General features: G+C 45.7%; 1 protein-coding gene across 1 annotated transcript in view; it reads left to right on the top strand.

Annotated features, from left to right (window-relative positions):
* Positions 1-23732, top strand: part of LOC139310423 (maestro heat-like repeat family member 5) — a 54878-nt gene that overhangs the window by 8028 nt on the left and 23118 nt on the right. Inside the window, 7 exon segments of the mRNA XM_070934578.1 lie at positions 221-325; positions 1002-1137; positions 1765-1883; positions 2050-2199; positions 3105-3259; positions 6042-6189; positions 8197-8244. Of these exon segments, the coding sequence (XP_070790679.1) occupies positions 221-325; positions 1002-1137; positions 1765-1883; positions 2050-2199; positions 3105-3259; positions 6042-6189; positions 8197-8244 (861 nt within the window).

The raw sequence follows: 23732 nt of genomic DNA, 5'->3' as shown, positions 1-23732 counted from the left end.
TGCCACCACAACTATAAATGAACTGTTGTAAGACTAGCTGTATTCCAGAAATCTTCAACTCCTACTCTAGTTTTGAGCCGAGAATAGACTTAAATTGATCACCGTCTCAAATTTGTTTAGTTCCTTAAATTTTCTCCCCAGTCCTGGCAAATTCTGCGGCTCTTCCAAGTGTGAATCACAAATTCTTCCTTTCCTCCTCCTCCTTTGTTTTTCCTGGCAGCACACGAATCCCTGGATTGAAACTCCCAAGAGTCACGAGAGAGAGAGGGCCATCAAGAGCACCAGGCACCTCCTGAAGTTCGTTTCTGAAAACGTCAATTTCGACGTAAGTCACCGTTTGGGATGAGAGTGAGAAGTGAGAAATAAAGGGAAAAAAAGAAGAAAGTCCTTTTGGAAAAAGCATCTTTGGGATGTGACCAGGAGGATATAAGGAGTCCCGCTTGAGCAAGGGGTTGGAGGAGAAAACCTCCACAGTCCCTTCCAGCAACTGAGGTTCTGGGATTCTCAGGTTCTATGATTCTGACATTCTAAAATTCTATAATTCTAAGGTTCTATGATTCAAAATTCTATGATTCAAAGATTCTATGATGTGAAGACTCAAAGGTTATGATTCTAAGATTCTGTGATGCTATGATTCTATGACTCTATGATTTGAAGACTCAAAGATTTGAAGATTCAAATATTCTATTATTCAAAGATTCTATGATTCTATGATTATGATTCTATGATTCAAAGATTTGATGATTCAAAGATTCATTGATTCAAAGATTCTGTGATTATGATTTGAAAATTCTAGGATTCTAAGATTCAAATATTCAATAATTCTATGATTCTAAAATTCTAAGATTCTCTGTCTCTAAGATTCTGTGATTCTAGGATTCTAAAATGGACGATTCTAGGATTCTATGGTGCTATGGTTCATATTCTCCGATTTCAGCTGACTGAAACCTTCATGAGCCCCCCTTCTCATCTCTCTCCTCCTTCCTGCTTCCTTTCATTAGACCACAGCTGACTTTTCTTTGCTGGGACAGCTGGTGGCTTTGCTGGGCCTGCACATTAACGACACCAGCGAAGAAGTTGGCCAGATGTCCGCAGAGGCCGCCTACCACCTCCACCACCTCATCATGAGCAAACTGGGTGAGAAAGTTGGACTCCAAGGGCTGCCAGGAGCCCCAGGGATGCGCCCTGCCCAGGAGAGCCCTTGGTGTCACAGCCTGCTGGTCATTGGGCTGGGCAGAGATGCCTGGAATTGGCAGCTAATATTGGCACCTCTCAGGGCCAGGGGTCATTTGAAGGCTGAGTTTCTCACGTGAAGTGTTTCAGCTAGGGAGAGAAGGAGGGAGGGAGAGGAAGAGAGAGGGAGGGAGCGAGGGAGCGAGGGAGGGAGGGAAGAGGAGGAGGAGGAGGAGGAGGAGGAGGAGGAGGACTGGAGTCCTTGGTGCTCTCTGAGCTTTGTTGTTTTCTTGTGAACATTTCATGACCCAACTAGCTAACGTCATCAGTACTAGAAGGGAAAGAGCTTTTCACTGAGAGTTTTGCCCTCTCAGGGCTGATGGTCATCATCACTGATGATCTTCCCTAGTTGGGCAATGAAGCGTCTGCAAGAAAACCACCGAGCCCAGAGAGCACCAGGGACCCCTCAGGTCAGCCCTGAGCTGCAGATCTTCTCTTCTGTTGGAACGACTAAAGTGGCCATCAGACGAAGGATCTTCAGAAGCTCCGAATGCCAAAATCTGACCTTCTCTTCTTTTCCTCCCTCCACAGCCAAAGAAATGGACAAGAAGGCCAAGAACAAGAAGGGGAACATCGTCAATTGGCTGAGGGAAGACTTCTTCCTTTCGGGCCCAACCATATTTTATAATAACGTCTCCAAAATGGCTAAGGTACGTTTTAGTTTAGTTTACCTGATGGGTGACACGGAATAAGGCCTGCCTCTCTACGTGGGGTGCTGTCCCCAAATCTGGGTCAAAGTCTCTGGCTTGTCGAGAGAAGGAGGGAGTCAAAACCCTGATGCATCTCTTCATGGTCTCCTTTTCTTCTCTCCGATAGGCCTTTGGCGAGCATCTGAGCCCGTCACAAATAAACGACCTGATCTTAAAAGCCCTGGAGGCTCTGACAGACCCAGACAAGAACATTTCACACTCTGCAGGACTCCTGCTCAATTCGTTCTTGGAGGAATGCGGGATGGAGATGGAGGAGGTAAGAAAATGGCAGGGTTTGGAGCAAAAGGGATAGAGGAGATTTTGGAGAAAAGAAAGATGAGAATGGGTGAGACCTTGTTGGCTTGGTGACAACACTTTGGCTGGATTGAAGAAGGCTAGGGCTGGATGGGAGACCACCAGGTGATCTTAGGGCTGTTGAGAAAGTTTGCCAAACCTTGCAGAAGAAGGTAAGGGCAAAACAAATAGCCCTATTGTTTTCATGAGAAATAACAGTTGGAGAGCCAGTTTGGCAGTGGTTAAGGCACCAGGCTAGAAGGCAGGAGAAGGTCAAGTCCTGTCGTAGCCATGAAAGCCACACAGGTGACTTTGGGCCAGTCTCTCTCTCTCTCTCTCTCTCTCTCTCTCTCTCTCTCTCTCTCTCTCTCTCTCTCTCTCAGCCCAACTCACCTCACAAGGGGGTGATTGTGGGGGAAAGAGGAGGGAGAAGGTACAAGCTGGATATCTTCTCCGCTTCAAATTATCCGTGAAAGTAATAAAGATGGGGTTAAATCAATCAATTAATCAATCAATCAATCAAAAAGTTGCCTTCAGGCATCCTATCTGGACTTGACCGGGGATAATGGAGGTGGTAGTCCAAGAGACCAGAAAAAGCACAGAAGTGGGGAATTAGCGGCTACCCAACATTTGAACTATGGACCGCAGGGTTCCTTGCTAGTGGCTGGGGTGGTCCTGAGTTCGAGATCAGTCTGTTTGGATGTTCCTCATCTGTTCCTGGATCCATTCCAGTTGACATTAAAAAACAAAGGCCAAGCAGGGTTTGGACGACCTCTTGAGGCTCTTAAGCATCCTCAGGGTCATGGGAAATTCAGGGGCTTAGCAAACGTGTTCCATATTATGACGCTCGCAGACGGTCTCATCCCTCGGATCTCTCTTTTGCCATAGCTGCCCATGATCCTCAAGGAGATCTACATGCGTCTCCCGAAGATCTCGGACCCTGCCACCAAAGAACAAACTCTCAAGGCAGTGTGTCATCTGGCGTCCAAACGGGTGAACAGGGTCGTGGATATTCTCCTCGAGTGCTCCGTGGCCTGCGATGGGTAAGAAGAACCTCAAGGAGATGTGCCTCCTGCTTTCTTATATGCCACAGAGATTCTCAACCATTTGCGATGGGGCGAATACCTATAGCTCGGGTAGAGGATGAGGGTGGAGGTTGGTTCTCTGAGCTTCTGGGTGGGTTTCCGAACGTTTCGTTACCAGGCCAGGTAACATCTTCAGCGGAGTTTAGGGAACACCAGTGTTGATGTTCTTCTGCTGGTAAGGGCTTTGTGTGGTCAGTAGGTCTTATGATGGAGAAGTCACATCAGGTGAGGGTCTGGTCATTGGTCAGTTGTGGATCACGTCAGGTGAGGGTCTTGTGATGGGGAGGACACATCAGATGAGGGTTGCATGAGGTGAGGGTCTTCTGATGGGTCAGGTGTGGCTCACAAATGAAGGACTTGGGGTGGGTCTTGGGGTGCTGATTGGGGGGGAGGTTGCAGTGGGTTGGTTGAGGGCCAGTGCAGTCGCTGGTTGGCTGTGCAGTCGATCTGAATTCTGAGGGCTTCCTAGGCTGGTTGTCTCCACCATCCAGGTCATGGTTGTCCCAAAGGTGCTTTTCCAAAAGGCAGCTGGACCTCCTTGGTTTTTCAACTTTCTTGGTCGCCACACTGTAGAAACAATGCAGAGACTCGGAAAGAGTGCAGAGAAGAGCAACGAAGATGATTAGTGAACCGGAGCCTAAAACTTATGAAGAAGAGTTGCAGGAATTGGGTCTCTCTAGTTCAATGAAAGGAAGGATTGAGGAGGGAGAGGATAGCAGCGTTCTGACATCTGAGGGGCTGCCACAAGGAGGAGGGGGTCAACCTATTTTCCAAACCACCTGAGGGCAGGACAAGAAGCAAAGGATGGACACGAATCAAAGGCAGAAGCAACCTACTATATGCAGAACTTTCTTAACAGTGCAAACAATTAACCATTGTTAAGAGCCTTGGTAGTACAGGGGTTTAAGGCACCCTGTTATTAAGCTTATTAATACCAGCTGCCTGCAATTACTGCAGGGTTCGAATCTCGCCAAGGCTCAAGGTTGACTCAGCCTTCCATCCTTTCTAAGGTAGATGAAATGAGGATCCAGTTTGTGGGGGCAATAAGCTGTATAAATATACAAAAGGATGAAGGCTATTGCTGAGCACATTGTAAGCCGCCCTGAGTCTTCGGAGAAGGGCGGCATATAAATCGAATTAAAAAAAAAAAAACAGTGGAACAACTTGCCTCCAGAAGTTGTGGGTGCACCATCACTGGAGGTTTCCAAGAAGAGATTGGGCAGCCATTTGTCTGAAATGGGATAAGATTTCCTGCCTGAGAAGCGGTTTGGAGTACAAGACCTCCAAGGCAGGGGTGAAATCCTACCAGTTTGGTCTGGTTCGCCCAAACCGATAGTAATAATTGCTACTGTTTGCCCGAACCAGTAGTAAAAAAAAAAAACACTTTAAAAAGTATGACAGTCAGCTGTGCTGCGCGATGGGTGGAACTTTTTTTTACTTTTTTAAAGCATTTTTTTTACTACATATTCGCCCAAACTGTAGTAAAAAAATGCTTTAAAAAAGTAAAAAAAAAGTTCCAAGATCAGCTGTGTGACAATCAGCTGTGCTGGGCAATGTCAGAACCTTTTTTTAATTTCTAATTTCAGCATTTTCTTACTACCAGTCAGCTGTGAGAAAATCAGCTGTGCCTGATTGTCTGTGAGGTTCCTGTTTGTTGCAGGGGCCATTTTGTGTAAAGTCCAGCTGCTTCTGCATTGTGTGTGAGTCAGTTGTGTAGCTTTTGTGTTACTTTTGTGTAAAGTGTGATAGTTTGCTTTTGAGCTCTCAGTGACTCAGTGAGGTTCCTGTTTGTTGCAGGGGCCATTTTGTGTAAAGTCCAGCTGCTTCTGCATTGTGTGTGAGTCAGTTGTGTAGCTTTTGTGTTACTTTTGTGTAAAGTTAATAGTTTGCTTTTGAGCTGTCAGTGACTCAGTGAGGTTCCTGTTTGTTGCAGAGGCCATTTTGTGTAAAGTCCAGCGGCTTCTGCATTGTGTGTGAGTCAGTTGTGTAGCTTTTGTGTTACTTTTGTGTAAAGTGTGATAGTTTGCTTTTGAGCTCTCAGTGACTCAGTGAGGTTCCTGTTTGTTGCAGGGGCCATTTTGTGTAAAGTCCAGCTGCTTCTGCATTGTGTGTGAGTCAGTTGTGTAGCTTTTGTGTTACTTTTGTGTAAAGTTAATAGTTTGCTTTTGAGCTGTCAGTGACTCAGTGAGGTTCCTGTTTGTTGCAGAGGCCATTTTGTATGAAGTCCAGCTGCTTTTACATTGTGTGTGAATCGCTTGTGCAGCCACACCCACCCGGTCACATAACCACCAAGCCACGGCCGCCTGGTCATATGACCACCAAGAAACGGCCACCCGGTCACATGCCCACCAACCAACGCCCACAGAACCGGTTGAGAAAATTTTTGAATTTCACCACTGCTCCAAGGTCCCTTCTAACTGGGTCATTCTGTGAAAAGCACCTTTGGGTTAATTCTGCAGACACACTGCTCCTAGAAACGTCCCCTCCCTTGACCAGTTCTGGGTTCCCCTGGCACTTCTGGTGGCGCAGAGGCCCTCCTTTGAATGGCTACTAGACAAACGGTTGCAAGTCAAGAACTACCTGTAGATATTTTTTTTCCATGCATTAAAGCACTTCATTTGGCCATCGGTTCTCTAATCCTTTCTTCCGTTGTGGGGGTTAATCTCTCTGGACTGGCTGTCTCTTCGAAAATGGGGAAAGAAACTGATTTTTCCCCCAATCTATTTTTCCACCTGAACAGAAGTGCCAAGGAGTTATGGAGGGCACTGGCTGCAGACCCCTATGCTAACATGAAGATCATGAAGCCCCTCCTCAAAAGGCTTCAGAACGAAGACCCCACCACCGAAGCTTTTGGGAGGAGAAATAGCAAATCCATCATGCCCATTGCGGTAAGCCCTCAACCGGCGGCTCTCCTTTCCTTAGATCTACAGGTGGGCCACGCCTGAGGGAAGGGGGAAGGGGCTGAGCAGAAGAGTCGCCCTCGAGGGTCTCCTCATCAGGAGCAGGCATGCCCTGGCTGGAGGGAGGCAGAGGGCAAACTGGTGGGGACTGAAATTGGAGCAAAATTTGACGTAGGCCCCCACAAAATGCCCCATTGAAAGTAGAGGCATCTGTGGGCTTCCTTGCCCGAACAGCTTTGATGTCCATCCATCCATCCATCCATCCATCCATCCATCCATCCATCCAGTTCTATCATCTATCCATCCATCCATCCATCCATCAATCCATCCATCCATTCATCCACCCATCTTCCATCCATCCGTCCTTCCTTCCTTCCTTCCATCCATCCATCCATCCATCCATCCATCCATCCATCCATCCACCCATCCATCCATCCACCCACCCACCCACCCATCCATCCATCCATCCATCCATCCATCCATCCATCCATCCACCCACCCATCCATCCATCCATCCATCCATCCATCCATCAGTTCATCTATTCATTAATCCATTCATTCATGTATCCATTCATTGATTTATTCATTTATTCATACATTCCTTCATTTATTAATTCCTTTACTCATCCAATCATTCATAATTCAATTGATTCCTTTATTCATTTCTTGAGTTATTTCTTACAGAAATAACTAAAAAAGAGTTTGATTTAAGAAAATACATGATAGGAACCAACAAAGGCGAACACAACTGACTACTTTGTGTCATATCTTATTTTAAATATTTTTAATCTGTATTTTTATTATGTGTTATATTGTTTTATTACATTGTTGCCCAGTGTCAGATTGCTCAGATGGCCGGTGTAGAAATTTAATTAATGAAGACCAATAGAAGAGAATATTTGTAATCCAGGTTTGAACTGTGGGGTCCTTGGTGCCCTCTGAGCTTGGTGGTTTTCTTGCAGACCCAACTAGGCCATCTCATGACCCAACTAGGTAACATCATCAAGGTTAGAATGGAGTGGAGCTTGGGGAGTGGAGGGGAAGAAGAGGAAGAGGGAGGAGGAGGACTGTGAGGTCCTTGGTGCTCTATGAGCTTCGCTGCTTCCTTGCAGACATTTCATTACCCAACCAAGTAATATCAGCAGGAGGAGGAGGAGGAGGAGGAGGAGGAGGAGGAGGAGGAGGAGGAGGAGGAGGAGGAGGAGGAGGAGGAGGAGGAGGAGGAGGAGGAGGAGAACTGTGGGGTCCTTGGTGCTTACTGAGCTTGGTGGTTTTCTTGCAGATGTTTCACGACCCAACCAGGCTAACCCTACCTCTAAGCCTAACTCTTCGAGCACTGATGATGTTACCTAGTTGGGTCATGAAACATCTGCAACAAAAAAAAAACACGCTCAGACAGCACCAAGGACCCCTCCAATCAGCTAATAGGTGGAGAGTCAAGAGCCCACTTAGGAATGAAGACAAACAGAGAAACGTGAGGTTACCGATCTCTTTGTCCCCAGTTCTCTCTCACTTGTGCTACTCGTTTTGTCTTACCCTTTTGCTCTGTATCTACACCCCACTGGCCTCCCAAAGTCTGGAGTGGGGGTAGAATGGGAGTTTCAGAAGTCCCCACTTCTAGCAAAATTTTGCTCCGTGTCTCAGACATGGACATTCCTGGTTCAGGTTTCATGGACATGAGGATTTTTTTCTTTCTCTGGGCACAATGAAAATGTATCTGCCGAACAAAACTCTGCATTGGCGACAAGAAGGGCATCCAGCCAGTAAACCCCCAGCTCCATTCAGTTGCCCAGACTCCACCCTGCAGGGGATTATGGGGTTATTAAAGAAGAAGAAGAAGAAGAAGAAGAAGAAGAAGAAGAAGAAGAAGAAGAAGAAGAAGAAGAAGAAGAAAGAGAAGAAGAAGAAGAAGAAGAAGAAGAAGAAGAAGAAGAAGAAGAAGAATCTAAGTAACCTGATGAGCCCGAGCTGACTCTCCTCTCCTCCTGTTTCTAGGCCACCAATGCGCTCGCCTTCCTCCTCTCGCTTCCTGAGGCAGCCACCATTGTCCAGAATAAGTTCTCCAGCCTGCTCCTGGCGCTCGTGACGCAGATCTATTTCCTGCTGGGAGCAGGCAAGAGCGGGTCAGAGGAGACCAACCACCTGGGGTAAGGAATCTCCTAGCCCCAATCTGGATCCTTTCTCCATTTCTGCAAAGCTCAGGAGATGCCTACAGGTTTCCCCCAGGTCGACTTACGACCACAACGGGCCCCCACTTCACTCTGTTGCTGAGTGAAACAGTCATTAAGTGAACTTTGTCCCATGTTGCAACCTTTTCTTGCCAGAGTGGTTAAGTGAATCATTGCCCTGGTTAAGCCCCATGGTTGTTAGGTGAATCTGGCTTCCTGGTTGACTTTGCTTGCCAGAAGGTCCCAAAAGGGGATCGCGTGACTCTGTGACACTGCGACCGTCATAAATATGGGTCAGTTGCTGAGAGTCTGACTTCTGATCCCATGACCATAGGGATACTGTAACGGTCGTAAGTGCAGGGGGATCAGTGGAATGATTGGCACCAACTCTTCTTCCTTTGTTTCATTTAGCAACGCAGTCGAAGCCGTCAAACACCTCATCTTGTGCACCGGCTATCAGGAGGAGTTCAAGGACTTAGACATGGTTCGATGCTGGGAGATGCTGATGAGTCCTGATAGTGTGTTTGAAGGCATTTTCCACCTGGTCCGGTAAGAAATTAAAAGTCAAAAGAGCTTGGCTACGAGGGGCAGTGGGTGAGAGAGGGAGGGGAGGCAGAGGGGGAGGCAGAGGCAAAGAGATAGGGGGAAGGGGAGAGAGAGGGGAGAGGGGGAGAAAGAGGGAGAGGGACACAGAAGGCAAAAGTGAGAGAGAGGAAAGATTAGAGGGGAGGAGAGGGAGAGGAGGGGATAGTAAGAAAGAGAGAGGGAGGGTGAAAGAGAGAGGGAGGGGAGAGGGAGAGGGGAGAGGGAGAGAAAGAGGGAGAGAAAGAAGGAGAGAGAGACAGAAGTCAAAAGTGAGAGAGAGGAAAGATTAGAGGGGAGGAGAGGGAGGGGAGGGGAGAGGGAGAAAGAGAGAGGGAGGGTGAAAGAGAGAGGGAGGGGAGAGAGGAGAGGGGAGAGAGAGGGAAGGGGAGAGAGAGGGGAGAGGGGAGAGGGAGAGAAAGAGGGAGAGGGACACAGAAGGCAAAAGTGAGAGAGAGGAAAGATTAGAGGGGAGGCAGAGGGAGAGGGAGAGGGAGAGGAAGAGAGATAGGGGGAAGGGGAGAGAGAGGGAAGGGGAGAGAGAGGGGAGAGGGGAGAGGGAGAGAAAGAGGGAGAGGGACACAGAAGGCAAAAGTGTGAGAGAGGAAAGATTAGAGGGGAGGAGAGGGAGGGGAGGGGAGAGGGAGAAAGAGAGAGGGAGGGTGAAAGAGAGAGGGAGGGGAGAGAGGAGAGGGGAGAGAGAGGGAAGGGGAGAGAGAGGGGAGAGGGGAGAGGGAGAGAAAGAGAGAGAGGGACACAGAAGGCAAAAGTGAGAGAGAGGAAAGATTAGAGTGGAGGAGAGGGAGGGGAGGGGAGAGGGAGAAAGAGAGAGGGAGGGTGAAAGAGAGAGGGAGGGTAGAGAGGAGAGGGGAGAGGGAAAGAGGGGGAGTCAGAGAAGGAGAGAGAGAAAGAAAGGGAGAGGAAGGGGAGAGGGAGAGAGGGAGGGTGAGAAATTCTCTAAATGGAGTAATTCATTGAGTAATTCATTTATCGATAATTCAGATCATGATTTCTCTAGCTTGGAGATTTTCTTCTCCCTCACCAGCAGATCTTGTCTGATCTCTCCATATTTATTCTCTTAGAACTTGTTCAACTACTCAAAACATGAGCTGAAGGTCATGTTCCGACAGGCCAACATCCACCTGCGCCACCCCGATTTACGACATAAAACCATTGGGATGGTTTTCTTTTCGGAGGTGAGGAGACCTTGAGATGCACCCCAACCTTCTGGAGCTCCAGGAAAGCTGCCCCAGGGTTATTTTTTGTATTCTTGCAACTATCCTTTACATGACCTATCAGATGGTCACAAAAGGGATGACGTAAGCTCGAAACACTGCGACTGTCATAAATATTTATTTATTTATTTATTTATTATTGCGATTTATATGCTGCCATTCTCCCGAGGGACTCAAGGCGGCTTACAAAAACAATATCCAATACAAATCACAATAAATTAAAATCAACAACCCAATTAAAACAATTTAAAATTATAACAATGTACACCCATAACGGATCAGTTAAGTTGACGAAAGAGCCACGTCTTCAACTCAAATATGGACGGGCAAGTACCCAAATTTTGATCACATGACCATGATGATGCTACCATGGTCATAATTCTGAAAAATGGACGTATCCCTTTTGTCAGTGCCGTTGTGACTTTCAGCGGTCACTAACCGAGGACTGTGTTTATTTTCTTTTTCTCTCCCCGTAATGGCTGCAAGTGGCATCTTTAGTAGAGGCTCTCAGGGAAGTTCCCTTCCTTTGCTTGGCTAATGCTCCGTATCTCCACTCTTCTTCCTCAGCTGCTGTACCATCCGGAAATTTCCCAATTCTTTATCATCCAAGACATCCTCCAGGTGCTGATGGAATGGATGAGCCAGCCATATCCGCTGATACAGATCTTCAGCGTTAGAGGACTGGGGAACCTCATCCAACACCCGTTTGAGGTAAGAGACGGGGGGCAGGAAGGGAGTGGCTTCCAAGGTAGTAGCAGGTGTGACCTCACACTCTGGGAAGTCTACAAGGCTGGGAAGGATAGAAGAAGGAGAAGAAGAAGAAGGCAACCAGTAGAAATAGGATAGCTAGAGTGGTGTCTCTTCTACAAAGATGGCTGCACCCCTGGAAGATCTGAAGGAGCAAGTAGAGGCCAGATCCTCTTGGAGGACCTGAAAGCAGAACAAGAAGCAACGGATGGAAACTAATCAAGGAGAGAAGCAACCTAGAACTTAGGATAAATTTCCTGACACTGAGAACAATTAACCAGTGAAAGGACTTGACTCCAGAAGTTGTGGGTGCTCCAACACTGGAGCTTTTCAAGAAGAGTTTGGATAACCATTTGTCTGAAATGGTCTAGGGGTTCCGGCTTGAGCAGGGGGTTGGACTAGAAGACCTCCAAGGTCCCTTCCATCTCTGGGATTCTGTTAAGGACCAGGGGAGACCTGAGAGCAGTCTTCCAGTATTTGAAGGGCTGCCCCAAAGAAGAGGGGGTCAACCTATTCTCCAAAGCCCCTGAAAGCAGATCAAGAAGCAACGGATGGGAACTAATGAAGGAGAGAAGCAACCTGGAACTAAGGAGAAATTTCCTGACCCTGAGAACAATTAATCCTTGGAACGACTTGACTCCAGAAGTTGTGGCTGCTCCATCACTGGAGCTTTTCAAGAAGAGACCAGACAGCCATTTGTCCAGCAGAGTCTAGGGTCTCTAGGGGTTGGACCAGAAGACCTCCAAGTTCCTTTTCAACCCTCTTCTTCTATGCTCTGTGGGCTTCTCTTGTGTTTGTCATGATCGCTGCGAGACTCAGAGAACTCCAGTGACCGTGTTTAATTGCTCGTTTCTTTCCCTGCTTCCTGCAGAAGAACATCTTGGAGCCACTGTTGATGCCAGTGCTAAACTGCGCTTGTCACGAAAAGAAGACCGTGACGAAGGAAGCTATAAGGACCCTGCGTTTCCTCCTCAGATACCTTGAGATAGAAACCCATGCATGGAAGGCAGTCAACCTCATTCCGCTCCTTCCAAAATATTTTCATGATGTAAGTCAACCAAATCATAAAAAACTGGTTTTCCACCTCTCTCTCCCTTCCTCCCTCTCTCCCTCTCTTCCCTCTCTCTCTCCCTCTCTTTCTCCCCCTCCTCACTCCCTTCCTCCCTCTCTCTCTCTTTTTCTCTCTCTCCCTCCCTCCTTCCTCCCCCCTTCCCTCCCGCCCTCCCTTTCCCTTTCCCTCTCCCTCTCTCTCTATCTCTCTCTTTCTCCCATAAAGAAGGCCTGGGTACCATCTGCAGAATCCTAATTTTACCGAAAATGCTTAGAAAGTTCAGCAACAACTGTGTTTTGCTGATCTGAAACAGGGGTAAGCGTGCAGATGATCCTGGAGCCCTTCTAGAGAGCTGGAGAAGTGCCAGAGGAGGTGGAAGAGAAGGAAAGTTGCCCCTCTCTTCAGCTTCACCAAACCAGGTGTCCGCCTAGAAAATCTACAACACCACACAGCCTATCTAGCAAAATGCCCTAGATTGGTCATCTAGATTGGTGTTGCTTGATCTCAGACACTTTAAGATGTGTGGACTTCACCACTGCTGGCCTGAGAACTCCAGGAGGAGCTGCTAAGATTGAACAACTCTGGTCTAGATCAGGATTTCTCAACCTTGGCAACTTTAAGAGGGGAGGACTTCAACTCCCAGAACTCTCCAGCCAGCATACTGGAGTTGGGGTCCCCATCTTTGGGGCAACCATGACCTGGATGATTGACCATCTCCATGGACATTGAACTGGGAATAGGTGGGCTCTGAACTTGTGTGTTCTCCTTCAAGAAGCTTCTGCATGGCTATTCTGCTATTGGAGGGACTAACCTGTCTCTCTTCCTTCGTAGGACGACATCGAACTGAGGAATACCTCCATCACCATTTTCGGCATGCTCCTGAAAGGACTGAAGGAGATACAGAATAGTAATATGGCTGAAAACATCCTGAACAGCCTTGTTCCCCTACTCATACAGCTGTCAAATGATCGGACGAAAGAGGTGAGTTGAAGGGCTGCGTAACCTGAGCTCATGCTCTGATCATGCTACCTTCACAGAGACCACTCTGTACCCCCATCTTCACTCAGAGCAACGTGGTTGTACCACGTGGACACTCTGGAGAATGCAAAGAGATTCTAGAAAATCCTGAAGTTTTGGGGTCCTTGGTGCTCCCTGAACTTGGTTGTTTCCTTGAAGACCTTTCAGGACCCAAGTAGGTGACAGCATCTCCCCCTTTCCTCCCTCGGCCAGGTCTCCAGGAAGACCCTCGACTCCTGCGTGTCCTTTATGAACTGGGGGGGCTTTCCCAGCAACTTGTTTGACTATGAAATGTATACCAGCCTTCATAGCATGTACTCCAACATCTGCTACGTGGTTGTAAGTAGGAGCCAAGCTGGCCAGTTTTCTTCCAGATTAGAATATGCTAACCGTTTATTTCTTTATTTTGCCCTGCCTTTCTTATTTTTATAAATAGTTCAAGACGGTGGGCATCCCTAATACTTCTTCTTTTCTTCACAACAGCCCTGTGAGGTGGGTTGCCCTGAGAGAGAGGGACTGCACCAAAGTCACCCAGCTGGCCATCCTGACTAAGGAGGAACTAGAACTCCCAAAGTCACCCAGCTGGCTTTCATGCCTAAGGCAGGACCAAAACTCACCATTCCCTGGTCATTGGCCCAAAGTCACCCAGTCCGCTTGCTTGCCCAAGGGGGGACTAGAACTCACCGTCTCCTGGTAATTAGCCAAAATCACCCATCCAGCTTTCATGCCAAAGGCGGGACTAGAACTCTCAAAGTCACCCAGCTCACTATCATGATGAAGGCGGGACTAGAACTCACCGGCTCCTGGTTTGTTGCCTGATGCCTTAACCACTAGACTCATCTGACTAGAGGGATTCTTCTTGGGTTTTTGCTCTCTCGGGAACAGCAGAGGTTCCCTGCAACCATGAGGACTAGAAACCTTGCTGGTTTGTGGGTTTGAGGATTAGAAATGGCAGTTTGTGGGAAAAGGAAATTAGGACGTAGAAGGGGGCAAAATATAAATGCATTTATAAATTCAGAAGCCATTTCCTTAGCATTTTTCTTTCCCTTTTCTTTTTCTATTTTCTGTTTTTCACTATCTGCTATTTTTCTTTATTTTCCTTTATGCTTTTAATTTGGATAAAGCTGTCTCTAATAACATAAATATCAATTAGTATAGTAAAGTATAGCATAGTATAATGATGTCATAGTAAGTTGTTGAGGACACGAGGACTAGAAACCTAACCAAGAAAGCAGCCCCTTGGTAAAAAAATAAAGAAAGAAAAAAAGGAAGCTCTCTAGTTGAATGGCTTGTTTGTTGCCTTGTGTTCCCCAGATGAATAAATGCAAGCAAAACCTTCCTGCAATGTTGGATCAGATGCTGGGATTCCTGAGGAGCCGGAACTCTTCCCATCGTGAGGCAGCTGCCCTCTTAATTGGTAATCACCAATGCCAACTCTGGAAGGAGGGCAGGAAAACCCAAGACAGGCGGGCGGCCTTATCACCAAAAGAATCTATGCGGAATTAAGCCATGTCGCTTAATCAGACTGGAAGCTGCTCTTATACCGTGTGGCTTCTCCGGAACTGCTACGATTGCGCAACAGTTTTTCAGGCAGTTCCTGCCCTCTTTCTTAAGGGTATGGCTGCCGTTGTTAAGTTAGTCACATGGTTGTTAAATGAATCTGGCTTCCTCCCGGATTTTGCTCATCCGAAGATCGCAAAAAGTGATCTTTGACTTCCAAGACACTGTAAGCGTCATAAGTACGAGTCGGTTTGCCAAGCATCCGGATTTTGATCTTGGGGATGTGGCAATGCTTGTAAGTTTGAGAATCAGTCGTAAGTCACTTTTTTCAGTGCCATTGTAACTTGGAATGGTCACTCAATGAACTGTTATAAGTCGAGGACTACCTGGCCTGTATCCCTCTCTCCTGTATAGGTAACCCCACAGCAGTGGTTTTTTCTCTGGAAATATTTCCAGCTGGCCTCCCATTCTAGTTTTAACTGGATTTAAGGCTGCTTAGGTTGTTTTCCAAGATGATGGTTGTTTGCACAGTCCTAGAACATAAAATAATAGAGTTGGAAGGGACCCTAGAGGTCTTCTAGTCCAACCCCCTGCTAAAGCAGGAGCCCCTCTACCATTTCAGACCAGTGGCTGTCCAATCTCTTCTTTAAAGCCTCCAGTGAGGCCTGGAGACAAAACATACGAAGAACGGCTACCCCTCGTCCTTCTTTTTATTAGACAGACCCAATCCCTGGAACCATCCCATAAAGTCCCAAAGCGACTCTTCCAAGTGGAAACCAATGAATTGCACATTTTTTTCCTGAATCAGTCGATTTAGCCGTCTCTGCTAAGCCCACCAACGTTTTCTTTTTATGCGCCTAGGCTGCTGCGCACAATACATGCAACCGGATGTGGTGACTTCAAAACAAATCGAAGAAGTTTTCCTCGGTGAGTTTCAAAGTTCCCTCGCTTGAAACAAGGAGTTTTTCTCCAGAAGCTCTTTTGCTGATCAGGGTTGGTTCTCACGGTTGATCCCGGAAATCATTTGTTTTCTGGATTCGCTTCAGGTCTCCGGGATCTGCAAGGCGATCGTGAAGCCTCAGTGGCTCAGGCTGCAGCTGACTCAATGGAAGAAATCTTTCGGCAGTGTGGCCATCTGATCGAGCCGGGTCTTGTTAGTAGTCAACTCCTCTCCAAGGCCATCAGGAGGATCTCCGAGACCAAGCAATCATAGTTTAATAGTTTAATAGTTTTCTTTATTATCATGGCACCTCATACAATTAAAGTGCCATCTTCACTGTATATTATACTTTTTAAAATCCGCATAAAAATAAAACAAAAACACACCTCCTTCACACTGTATGCAATTGAATTGAAAACCCCTGATATTGCATTAATATTGCACTCTACAGTAGAATTGTATTGTTGGAAGAAATATCCTTCTGGGTTCAGCTCCAAGTGGGGAAAAAGACACTGGAAACATGGAGACTGCTTGGAAAGATGGTTTAATGGTGGACAGGATCACATGGCTTGAGTTCCCGAACAGAAAAGGGCAGAGATGCTGAGTGTGCCTTGGTTTTTTATGCCCTCTCTGGCTTTGAAGTTCCTGGGGCCCAGGAAGAATATCCTGATTGGTCATAGCTTCGCCCTTTAGGTTGTCTGTGTGCCAAGTTTGGCTGAAACTTGGTGGGTGGTGCAATAAAGGGCAATAAAATGGCTCTGCCTGAAGGAGGTGGATCTTTGTTATGTAGAATAGACTGGCTCAGGCCTTAGTGGCCCATTAATAAAGGTGGGGGGCTGAGTTTCTGGTTCTCTGAGTTTCTCTTTTAGGGAAAATATTCTGCCTTTTTAGTATATCCTAAAATATTTTCTTTTCCTAGGAGAGGAGTGAGTGCTAACTTCCTACAGTCTAGTTACTGCTCTTGTTATAGGAAAAATGATGGACCAGGCCAAGCTCTTCAATGCAGGAAAGAGTTTATTGCGCAAGGTTCAAACAGTCCAAAAAGTCTGAATGCCGATGGCTTCTTCTGGCCATGTATTTATACAGTTTAAAGGCAAAATTATTACAGAGAGTGATGCATTTCACACGTAGAAGCTGCCCTTTCATCTATCTCTAGGAAAGGAAATAACAATCTTCTTCTCACAGATTCAGGTTCTCTGCTCTGGAGCTCAAGACATAACAAAAGGAGATAAGAGGCTTGGAGATGCCTCAAGGGCAATAAGGAAGCAGCACCCCTTATCCAGGGATATGCATGACATTTGGGGTGCAATAAACATTAAACAACAGGATGTATCTGTTTAGGGTCAGTTTGCCCTTTTACAATTCTGTGCCTATGTCAAATACCGTTTGTCATCTCAGCACCTTGGCACGGAAGAGGCACTTCTGTCTTGACCAAAGATTTGGATTTCTAATATTTGAGTTTTATCCCAATACCGAATCTTAGCCTGGCTCATACCCCCCTTTGTGACTCATCTGTTTATCCAGACGAGTCACACCATAGGTCCTCTTCCTGCTGGAGCCCTTTGTAATCCCACATAGCCATCACCTGAGCAGTTGTCTTACGTTCCACCAGCAAGGATAGACTTTTAGGAATAGTTTTAACAAACAGAGGTAAAATACATGGGAGAAAAATACACCCTGCAGCTATTAATCCCACCAGGCCAAAAATGCCCTGCAGGCCAGGTAACTTTGGCCACCATCCTGAAAACATGTCCTGTAAATTAAGACCTTTCCATGTGTGGACTGGCACATGAGCTATTTTAACCATTTTGTCTGTTATCTCCTTAATAACCTTTCCGCTTTCATCAACTTCTATGCAGCAGTTAGTCAAATTAAACTTTCCACATACCCCTCCTTCCTTGGCCAACAAATAGTCTAAGTCTAATCTATTCTGCATAATATATGTCCTTGATTTGACACTCTCCCTAGCTAATTGAGTAAGACCTTTTACAGTTTCGTTGGTGATGATTTCAACCACAGCTTGCAGACGAATTAAACGGTTCAGAATGTATATAGGGGTCCGATAGCCATACATGCCATCTTCTGCCCATGTAGCTGGCCCATAAACCTCAATAATTCGCTCTGCAGGCCACTCCTCACTTCCACAACTACGTTGGTTACCTCCGACCCTAACTTTTCCTATTGCAGATGTATCTACATGTCTTCTTTGTCTTAAGTTCCCCACCTCCTCATACACCGGGACATCTAAAACCTGTTGAGTTTTAAGGGGAAGCAAAAAGAATCCTGGTCCAATTATTCCCAGGACACAAGCTCCACACCCATTCTTAGGTAGATACCCATATGCCATCTTACCACAAATCCAGTACAAGCCATCAGGAGCCAGCCATTCAAGGGTATGATTATCCGGATCCCTTAAGAAGGCTAATCTGTTGATTAGCCGTTTCATCAATACCCTCTGTGACATTACTCCCTGACCACCATGTCTTGCTTTCCCATTTTCCTGTGCATATAAGGTTTCCTACCTGTTTACAATCAGTTTGAGTCCTCCTTTGGAAGCATACATTCCCTACCAAACTGGTGGTAAGTGTCCAGTCCCCATCTTTTCCCTGATTATGTGAAAGGCTACCCTTCTGTTCCATTTCTAATGCTTTGGAATAGTTCAATTCTTGAGCTTCCCATGGCCATTTTTCTCCCATGTTAGTTCCTCCACATACAAAACAAGTTGATACATTCAGAGTGTGGGCTATGTCTTCTGCCAATTTGACAAAGGTATTTGTTACATAGCTAGGGATTTCGGGTATATTCAGCTTTTCCATTTTCAGATAATATTACAAGGGGACTTCTTCAGGATTTATTACCACATAATGTACTAGCACCTCCTCTATAATTTTCACGTCACACTCTACCTTACAGCTTATACATAAAACACAATCAATACAGTGAGTGCAACAACAACACTCACACCCACAATTACAAAACCAACACATTTAAAGAAAACTCTCTTTTCTGTTCTTTTGCATCAAAAGGCAGCTTCCAGGGTGTCCTAAGCAGGGACTTCTTTCATCTGTAAGAGGTTCACACTCCGCAGCCGGTTGGGGAAATATTAGGGATCGGAACGACTGAGAAATCAAATGGGCCCTGGTTGTCCACAAAACCATTGCTTATATCTGTAAAACACAATAATCAATAAAGCTACTACCCCAATTACTCAAAGTGCCCACACCCAATTTTCCTCCCACATGAATCCGCAATGATCTTCAATCTTTCGTCAGGATCCAAGTTCCGGATTAATTCAAGAGAGCAGGTGCTCCATCCTCTTTTTTTTTAGCTTACAGCGGGTTACATCGGCAGATATACATCAAGGTAACCTATATATAAAATACAGAAGCTTTCTTTAAGCACATTCAAATGTCAATTATGTTGGATGTTGTTTGTCCACGGACACTTTCCAGCCGGTGTCAGCTGCTGCCTTGACTCATGTCCGATGGATCCATGATTTTGATTCTGCAATCTTAATAGCAAGTGGAGAAGTCATAATACCAATAAAAGATCCCTTCCATCTTCCACTTGGTCCCCAGGTTCAAATGAGTGACATTAAGTTACTAATCTAGGGGGTACTTGTTCCATCACATATCGTTGGAATCTCTCAATTTGCTTATTAAGTTCTTGTACCATCTCCATATTCAGCCTATTTGTCCTTGTTTTTATTGTCCTGTACTGTCTGCCAGATGGTAATAGTTCAAAAAAAGGGGGCCCAGGATGAAATGGACCCTTCAGGATGTTTTGAACTTTCTTAAGGCAATGGGAGGTGGGTTTTTTTTTTTGTAAATATTTTTTATTTATTTTTTTCCAAACAAACATAAAATATAACTTTTAAGAACAAAGTCTCGATCCGGTCATAGATGGTTACCACGCTTACATTCCTTTAACAAGCTCCATTCAATTTCCCATTACATCTTTTGCGGATAGAAATTCAAAACATAAAAAAAAAACAAATTTTAACATAAAATCTAGCATCTCCACCTAAACAAATCCATTATATCAATACAATTTTACTTTCAAACTAACTTTCACTCATTTTTATATCTATATGTCAATCCTGATTTTATCTTGTTCTTCTTCACCTTGTATCTTTTACCATCAGTGTCAAAATAATTTTTAACAATATTCTAACCTCTTATTCCAATTATTTACCTTACAATTTTATCAGCACAATTCTTAATTTCAAGTTCAATACAACTCCATTTTTATTACACTTTCTAAAACAAAATTCTATCTAATTCTTAATCTCTTGACCCTTTTCCTCGAATCTTAGTATCTTAAACACACTTAAAAATACTTATCATCTATTACAATTTCCATGTTACACAGATTTATCACAAAAACATGTTTTATTTAAACTAATTTCTAGCATATTTTCTTCCATACCTCCCTCTATTGTTTGGCTGTTTTCCAGCATATTATGTTTGGCTGATTCCCAGCATAGTCTCCTCCAAAACACCAACTATTTTTGGCTAATTTCCAGTATAGTCTCCTCCAAGCCTACCACCATTATTAGCTAATTTCCAGCATATTTTCCAGCATAATCTCCTCCAACTCTCCACCTATTTGTTTGGCTGATTTCCAGCATTTTATTGGCTGATTTCCAGCATAGTCCCCTCCAGGGCTCCCACTCTTGTTTGGCTGATTTCCAGCATATTCTCCTCCAACTCTCCTGTAAGTGTTTGGCTGATTACTGCAAGTTCAAATCTCCCCAGGCTCAAGGTTGACTCAGCCTTCCATCCTTTCAAAGGTAGGTAAAATGAGGACCCAGATTGTGGGGGAAATAAGCTGACTTTGTATAAATATACAAAAGGATGAAGGCTATTGCTTAATGCATTGTAAGCCGCCCTGAGTCTCCGGAGAAGGGCGGCATATAAATTAAAGCAAAAAAAAAAAAAAGATATTTTAGGACTTTTCTTGTCACATTTGTTAAGTGAATCACTGCAGCTCTCAAGTTAGAAACATGGTTGTTAAGTGAATCTGGTTTCCCCACTGACTTTCCTCGTCAGAAGGTCGCAAAATGTGATCGCTTGACTTTAGGACACAGCAACGGTCATAAACCTGAACCAGTGGCCAAGCATCTGATGCTTGAAAGGGTGAAAAATGTACATGTGGCTTTTTTCAATGCTGTTGTTCCTTTGAATGGCTACTAGACAAATGGTTGCAAGTCAAGAACTATCTGTAGATATATCCTTGCATTAAAGCAGTTCATTTGGCCATCGATTCTCTAATCCTTTATTCCATTGGGGGGTGTTAAGCTATCTGGACTGGCCGTCTCTTCGGAAATGGGGAAAGAATCTGATTTTCCCCCCAATCTATTCTTCCACCTGCACAGAAGCGCCAGGGAGCTGTGGAGGGAGCTGGCTGTAGACCCCTTTTCCAACAGGAAGTTCATGAAGCCCTTCCTTAAAACGCTTCATGATCAAGACCCCAGCACTGAAGCCATCGGGAGGAGATGCAGGAAATCCATCATGCCCATTGCGGTAAGCCCTCAACCGGAGGCTCTGCTTCCCTTTGATCTAGAGGTGGGCCACTCCTGAGGGAAGGGGGAAGGGGCTGAGCAGAAGAGTCACCCTCGGGGGTCTCCCCATCAGGAGCAGGCATGCCTGGTTGGAGGGAGGAAGTGGGCAAACTGGTGGGGGCTGAAATTGAAGCAAAATTTGGCATAAGGCCCCCCCCCAAAATGTACCACTGAAAGTAGAGGCATCTGTGGGATTCCTTGCCAAAACAGTTTTGATATCCATCCATCCACCCATCCACCCATCCATTTATTTATTATACTCATCCATCCATCAATCCACCCATCCATCCATCCATTCATCCACCCATTCATCCACTCATCCATCCATACCTTCATCCATCTATCTTTATCATCTATCTACCCATTCATCCATCCATCCAGATCTATCACCCATTCATCGGTTCATCTATTCATTAATCCATTCAGTCATGTATCCATTCATTTATTTATTTATTTATTCATCTATTCCTTCCTTTATGCCTTCCTTTACTCATCCATTCTGTAATGTATATAGTTTTGGCGGGAAGTTTAAAAGAACAATAGCACGTTGGTGATTGGCTAACTCCCTGGCTGAAGACGTATATAAAGGGAGCTGTTTTACTATATGCTTTGTTGGATTCACACTGTGAATAAAAGAGCTGTTGTTACTGAAGTTCTTGCTTCTGCCTCCTCATTCGCCCAACTTAACATTGGCGACGAGGATGGGATTGAGGTGAACAAGAAGCAAGACAAAGAGCTGACAACAACGAATCCAGCCAGGCGGACGAGCTCAGTGCCAAGCGAGATGACCAGGATGTCTGCTTTTGCACTGCCAACGCCTTTCAGTCCAGCCAGAGAGAAGTGGGAGTCGTACATGGCTCGGTTTGAGTGTTTTCTGGGGGCCAGCGACCTACAGAGCCTCTCCGACAACAGAGAAAGAGCTCTATTCCTGAGCCACTGTGGGCCCGAAGTCTTCGACATGGCTGAGTCACTATCTGAGCCGACCCCGGTTCAGTTGGTAATGTGGCAGGTTTTACAAGCCTTGCTAAAGGGATACTACGCCCCGGTACCCTCCAAATTCGTCCAGAGATACATGTTCTGGCAACGGTTGCAATGAGAAGAAGAGCCAATCAGTGCTTACATGGCCACCCTGCGCAAGGGCGCAGACTGTGAGTACTGAGACCTCGATGACGCGCTCATAGAGCAACTAATCTGCGGCGTTAGAGATATTCACCTACAGAGAAGACTTCTGGCCAGGTCAAATCTGACCCTACACATCGCTCTTGACAAAGCAAGAGCACACGAATCCTCCACTAAGGCTGCGGACACCCTGCAACAACCAGCACCATCGCAGACGATGCACAAGTCAGTCCCGGTGCACAGTGAAGTAACCCAGATCGACAGTGAAGAAGAGTCTGATGAAGACGTCTTCCAAACAGAAAGGCATAGATGTGATCAGAGAGAGTGGAGAGAGGACTGCGCGAGCTGCGGAGGGTCACTCCAATGGCAGACCTACAAGTTCAGAGACGCCGTCTGCAGACGCTGTGATAAAAAAGGGCACCTGACAAGGGTGTGCAGGGCGAGTCTACCATCCAACCATAAGCCGAAGAATGGACCTTGCCAATCTGAGCCAGAGGGGCACAAAAGAGCCAACAAATATGGCGACCCAAAAAAGAGTACAAATTTCAAAAGCCACAAGACTGCAGCACCAGAGTAGGTCAAGCAAGTACCGCCCTAGAGAAGAAGATACACACCATGGTGGAAATAGAAGGACACCCATGTAAGATGGAGATCAATACCGGCTCATCTCTATCGAACATGTCCTGGGCCACCCTGAAAACGGCCATATCCAGCTTGAAAAAGATGTCAACTACAGCCCCAGTGACTATGGCTACGCGATTACCAAGGGAACCGCATTCCCGTGGAAGGAGTAGGCATGTTCCAGGTCAAGTACGGACAGCACCAGAAGAAGCTACCCCTCACCGTGGTCAGCGGACACCTACCGAGCCTCCTGGGCCTGGACTGGTTTAAGGTCTGGGAATGGGAGTCACCGGATTCCACAGCACGAGCGGCAGCCTGACGGACAACCTGATGCAAGAGTTCCAGGACGTGTTTGATGACCAGCTGGGCAGGTATGTGGGGACACCTATCTCCTTTAACTTAGACCCTAACATAGCCCCAATCAGGCTTAATGCTAGAAGAGTGCCTTTTGCACTAAAGCCAAAAATTGACCTGGAGCTGGACAAGCTCATCAAGCAGGGGGTGTTAGTCCCTGTAGATCATGCTAAATGGGAAACCCCAATAGTGACCCCATCAAGCCAGATGGATCTGTGTGCATCTGCGCTGATTATAAATGCATGATTAATAAGGCTCTCCAACAAAGTGCTTATCCTGTTCCAATTGTGCACTTTATTGTGTGCTTGGTTTTAAAACCTAAAATACTCAATAAAAATTATTTTATTTAAAAAAATCCTATCCTATCCTATCCTATCCTATCCTATCCTATCCTATCCTATCCTATCCTATCCTATCCTATCCTATCCTATTCTACTCTACTCTACTCTAGTCTACTCTGCTCTACCCTACTCTATTGTATTCTATTATTTGTCAAGCATGTATAAGATAAGAGATATAAGTATAAACATGATTATGAGTACAGGAAATGGATATGAACAAATGGAGATAATATGACAGGAATGGTAGGCAGGTTGGTGCACTTATGCACGCCCCTTACAGACCTCTTAGGAAT

The sequence above is a fragment of the Pituophis catenifer genome, unplaced genomic scaffold, assembly GCF_029215685.1.
Source record: "Pituophis catenifer annectens isolate HBS135680 unplaced genomic scaffold, rPitCat1.0.hap2 SCAF_2, whole genome shotgun sequence".
NCBI lineage: Eukaryota > Metazoa > Chordata > Lepidosauria > Squamata > Colubridae > Pituophis > Pituophis catenifer.
The sequence above is the reverse complement of the archived record's forward strand: the minus strand, read 5'-3'. Positions and strand labels throughout refer to the sequence as shown.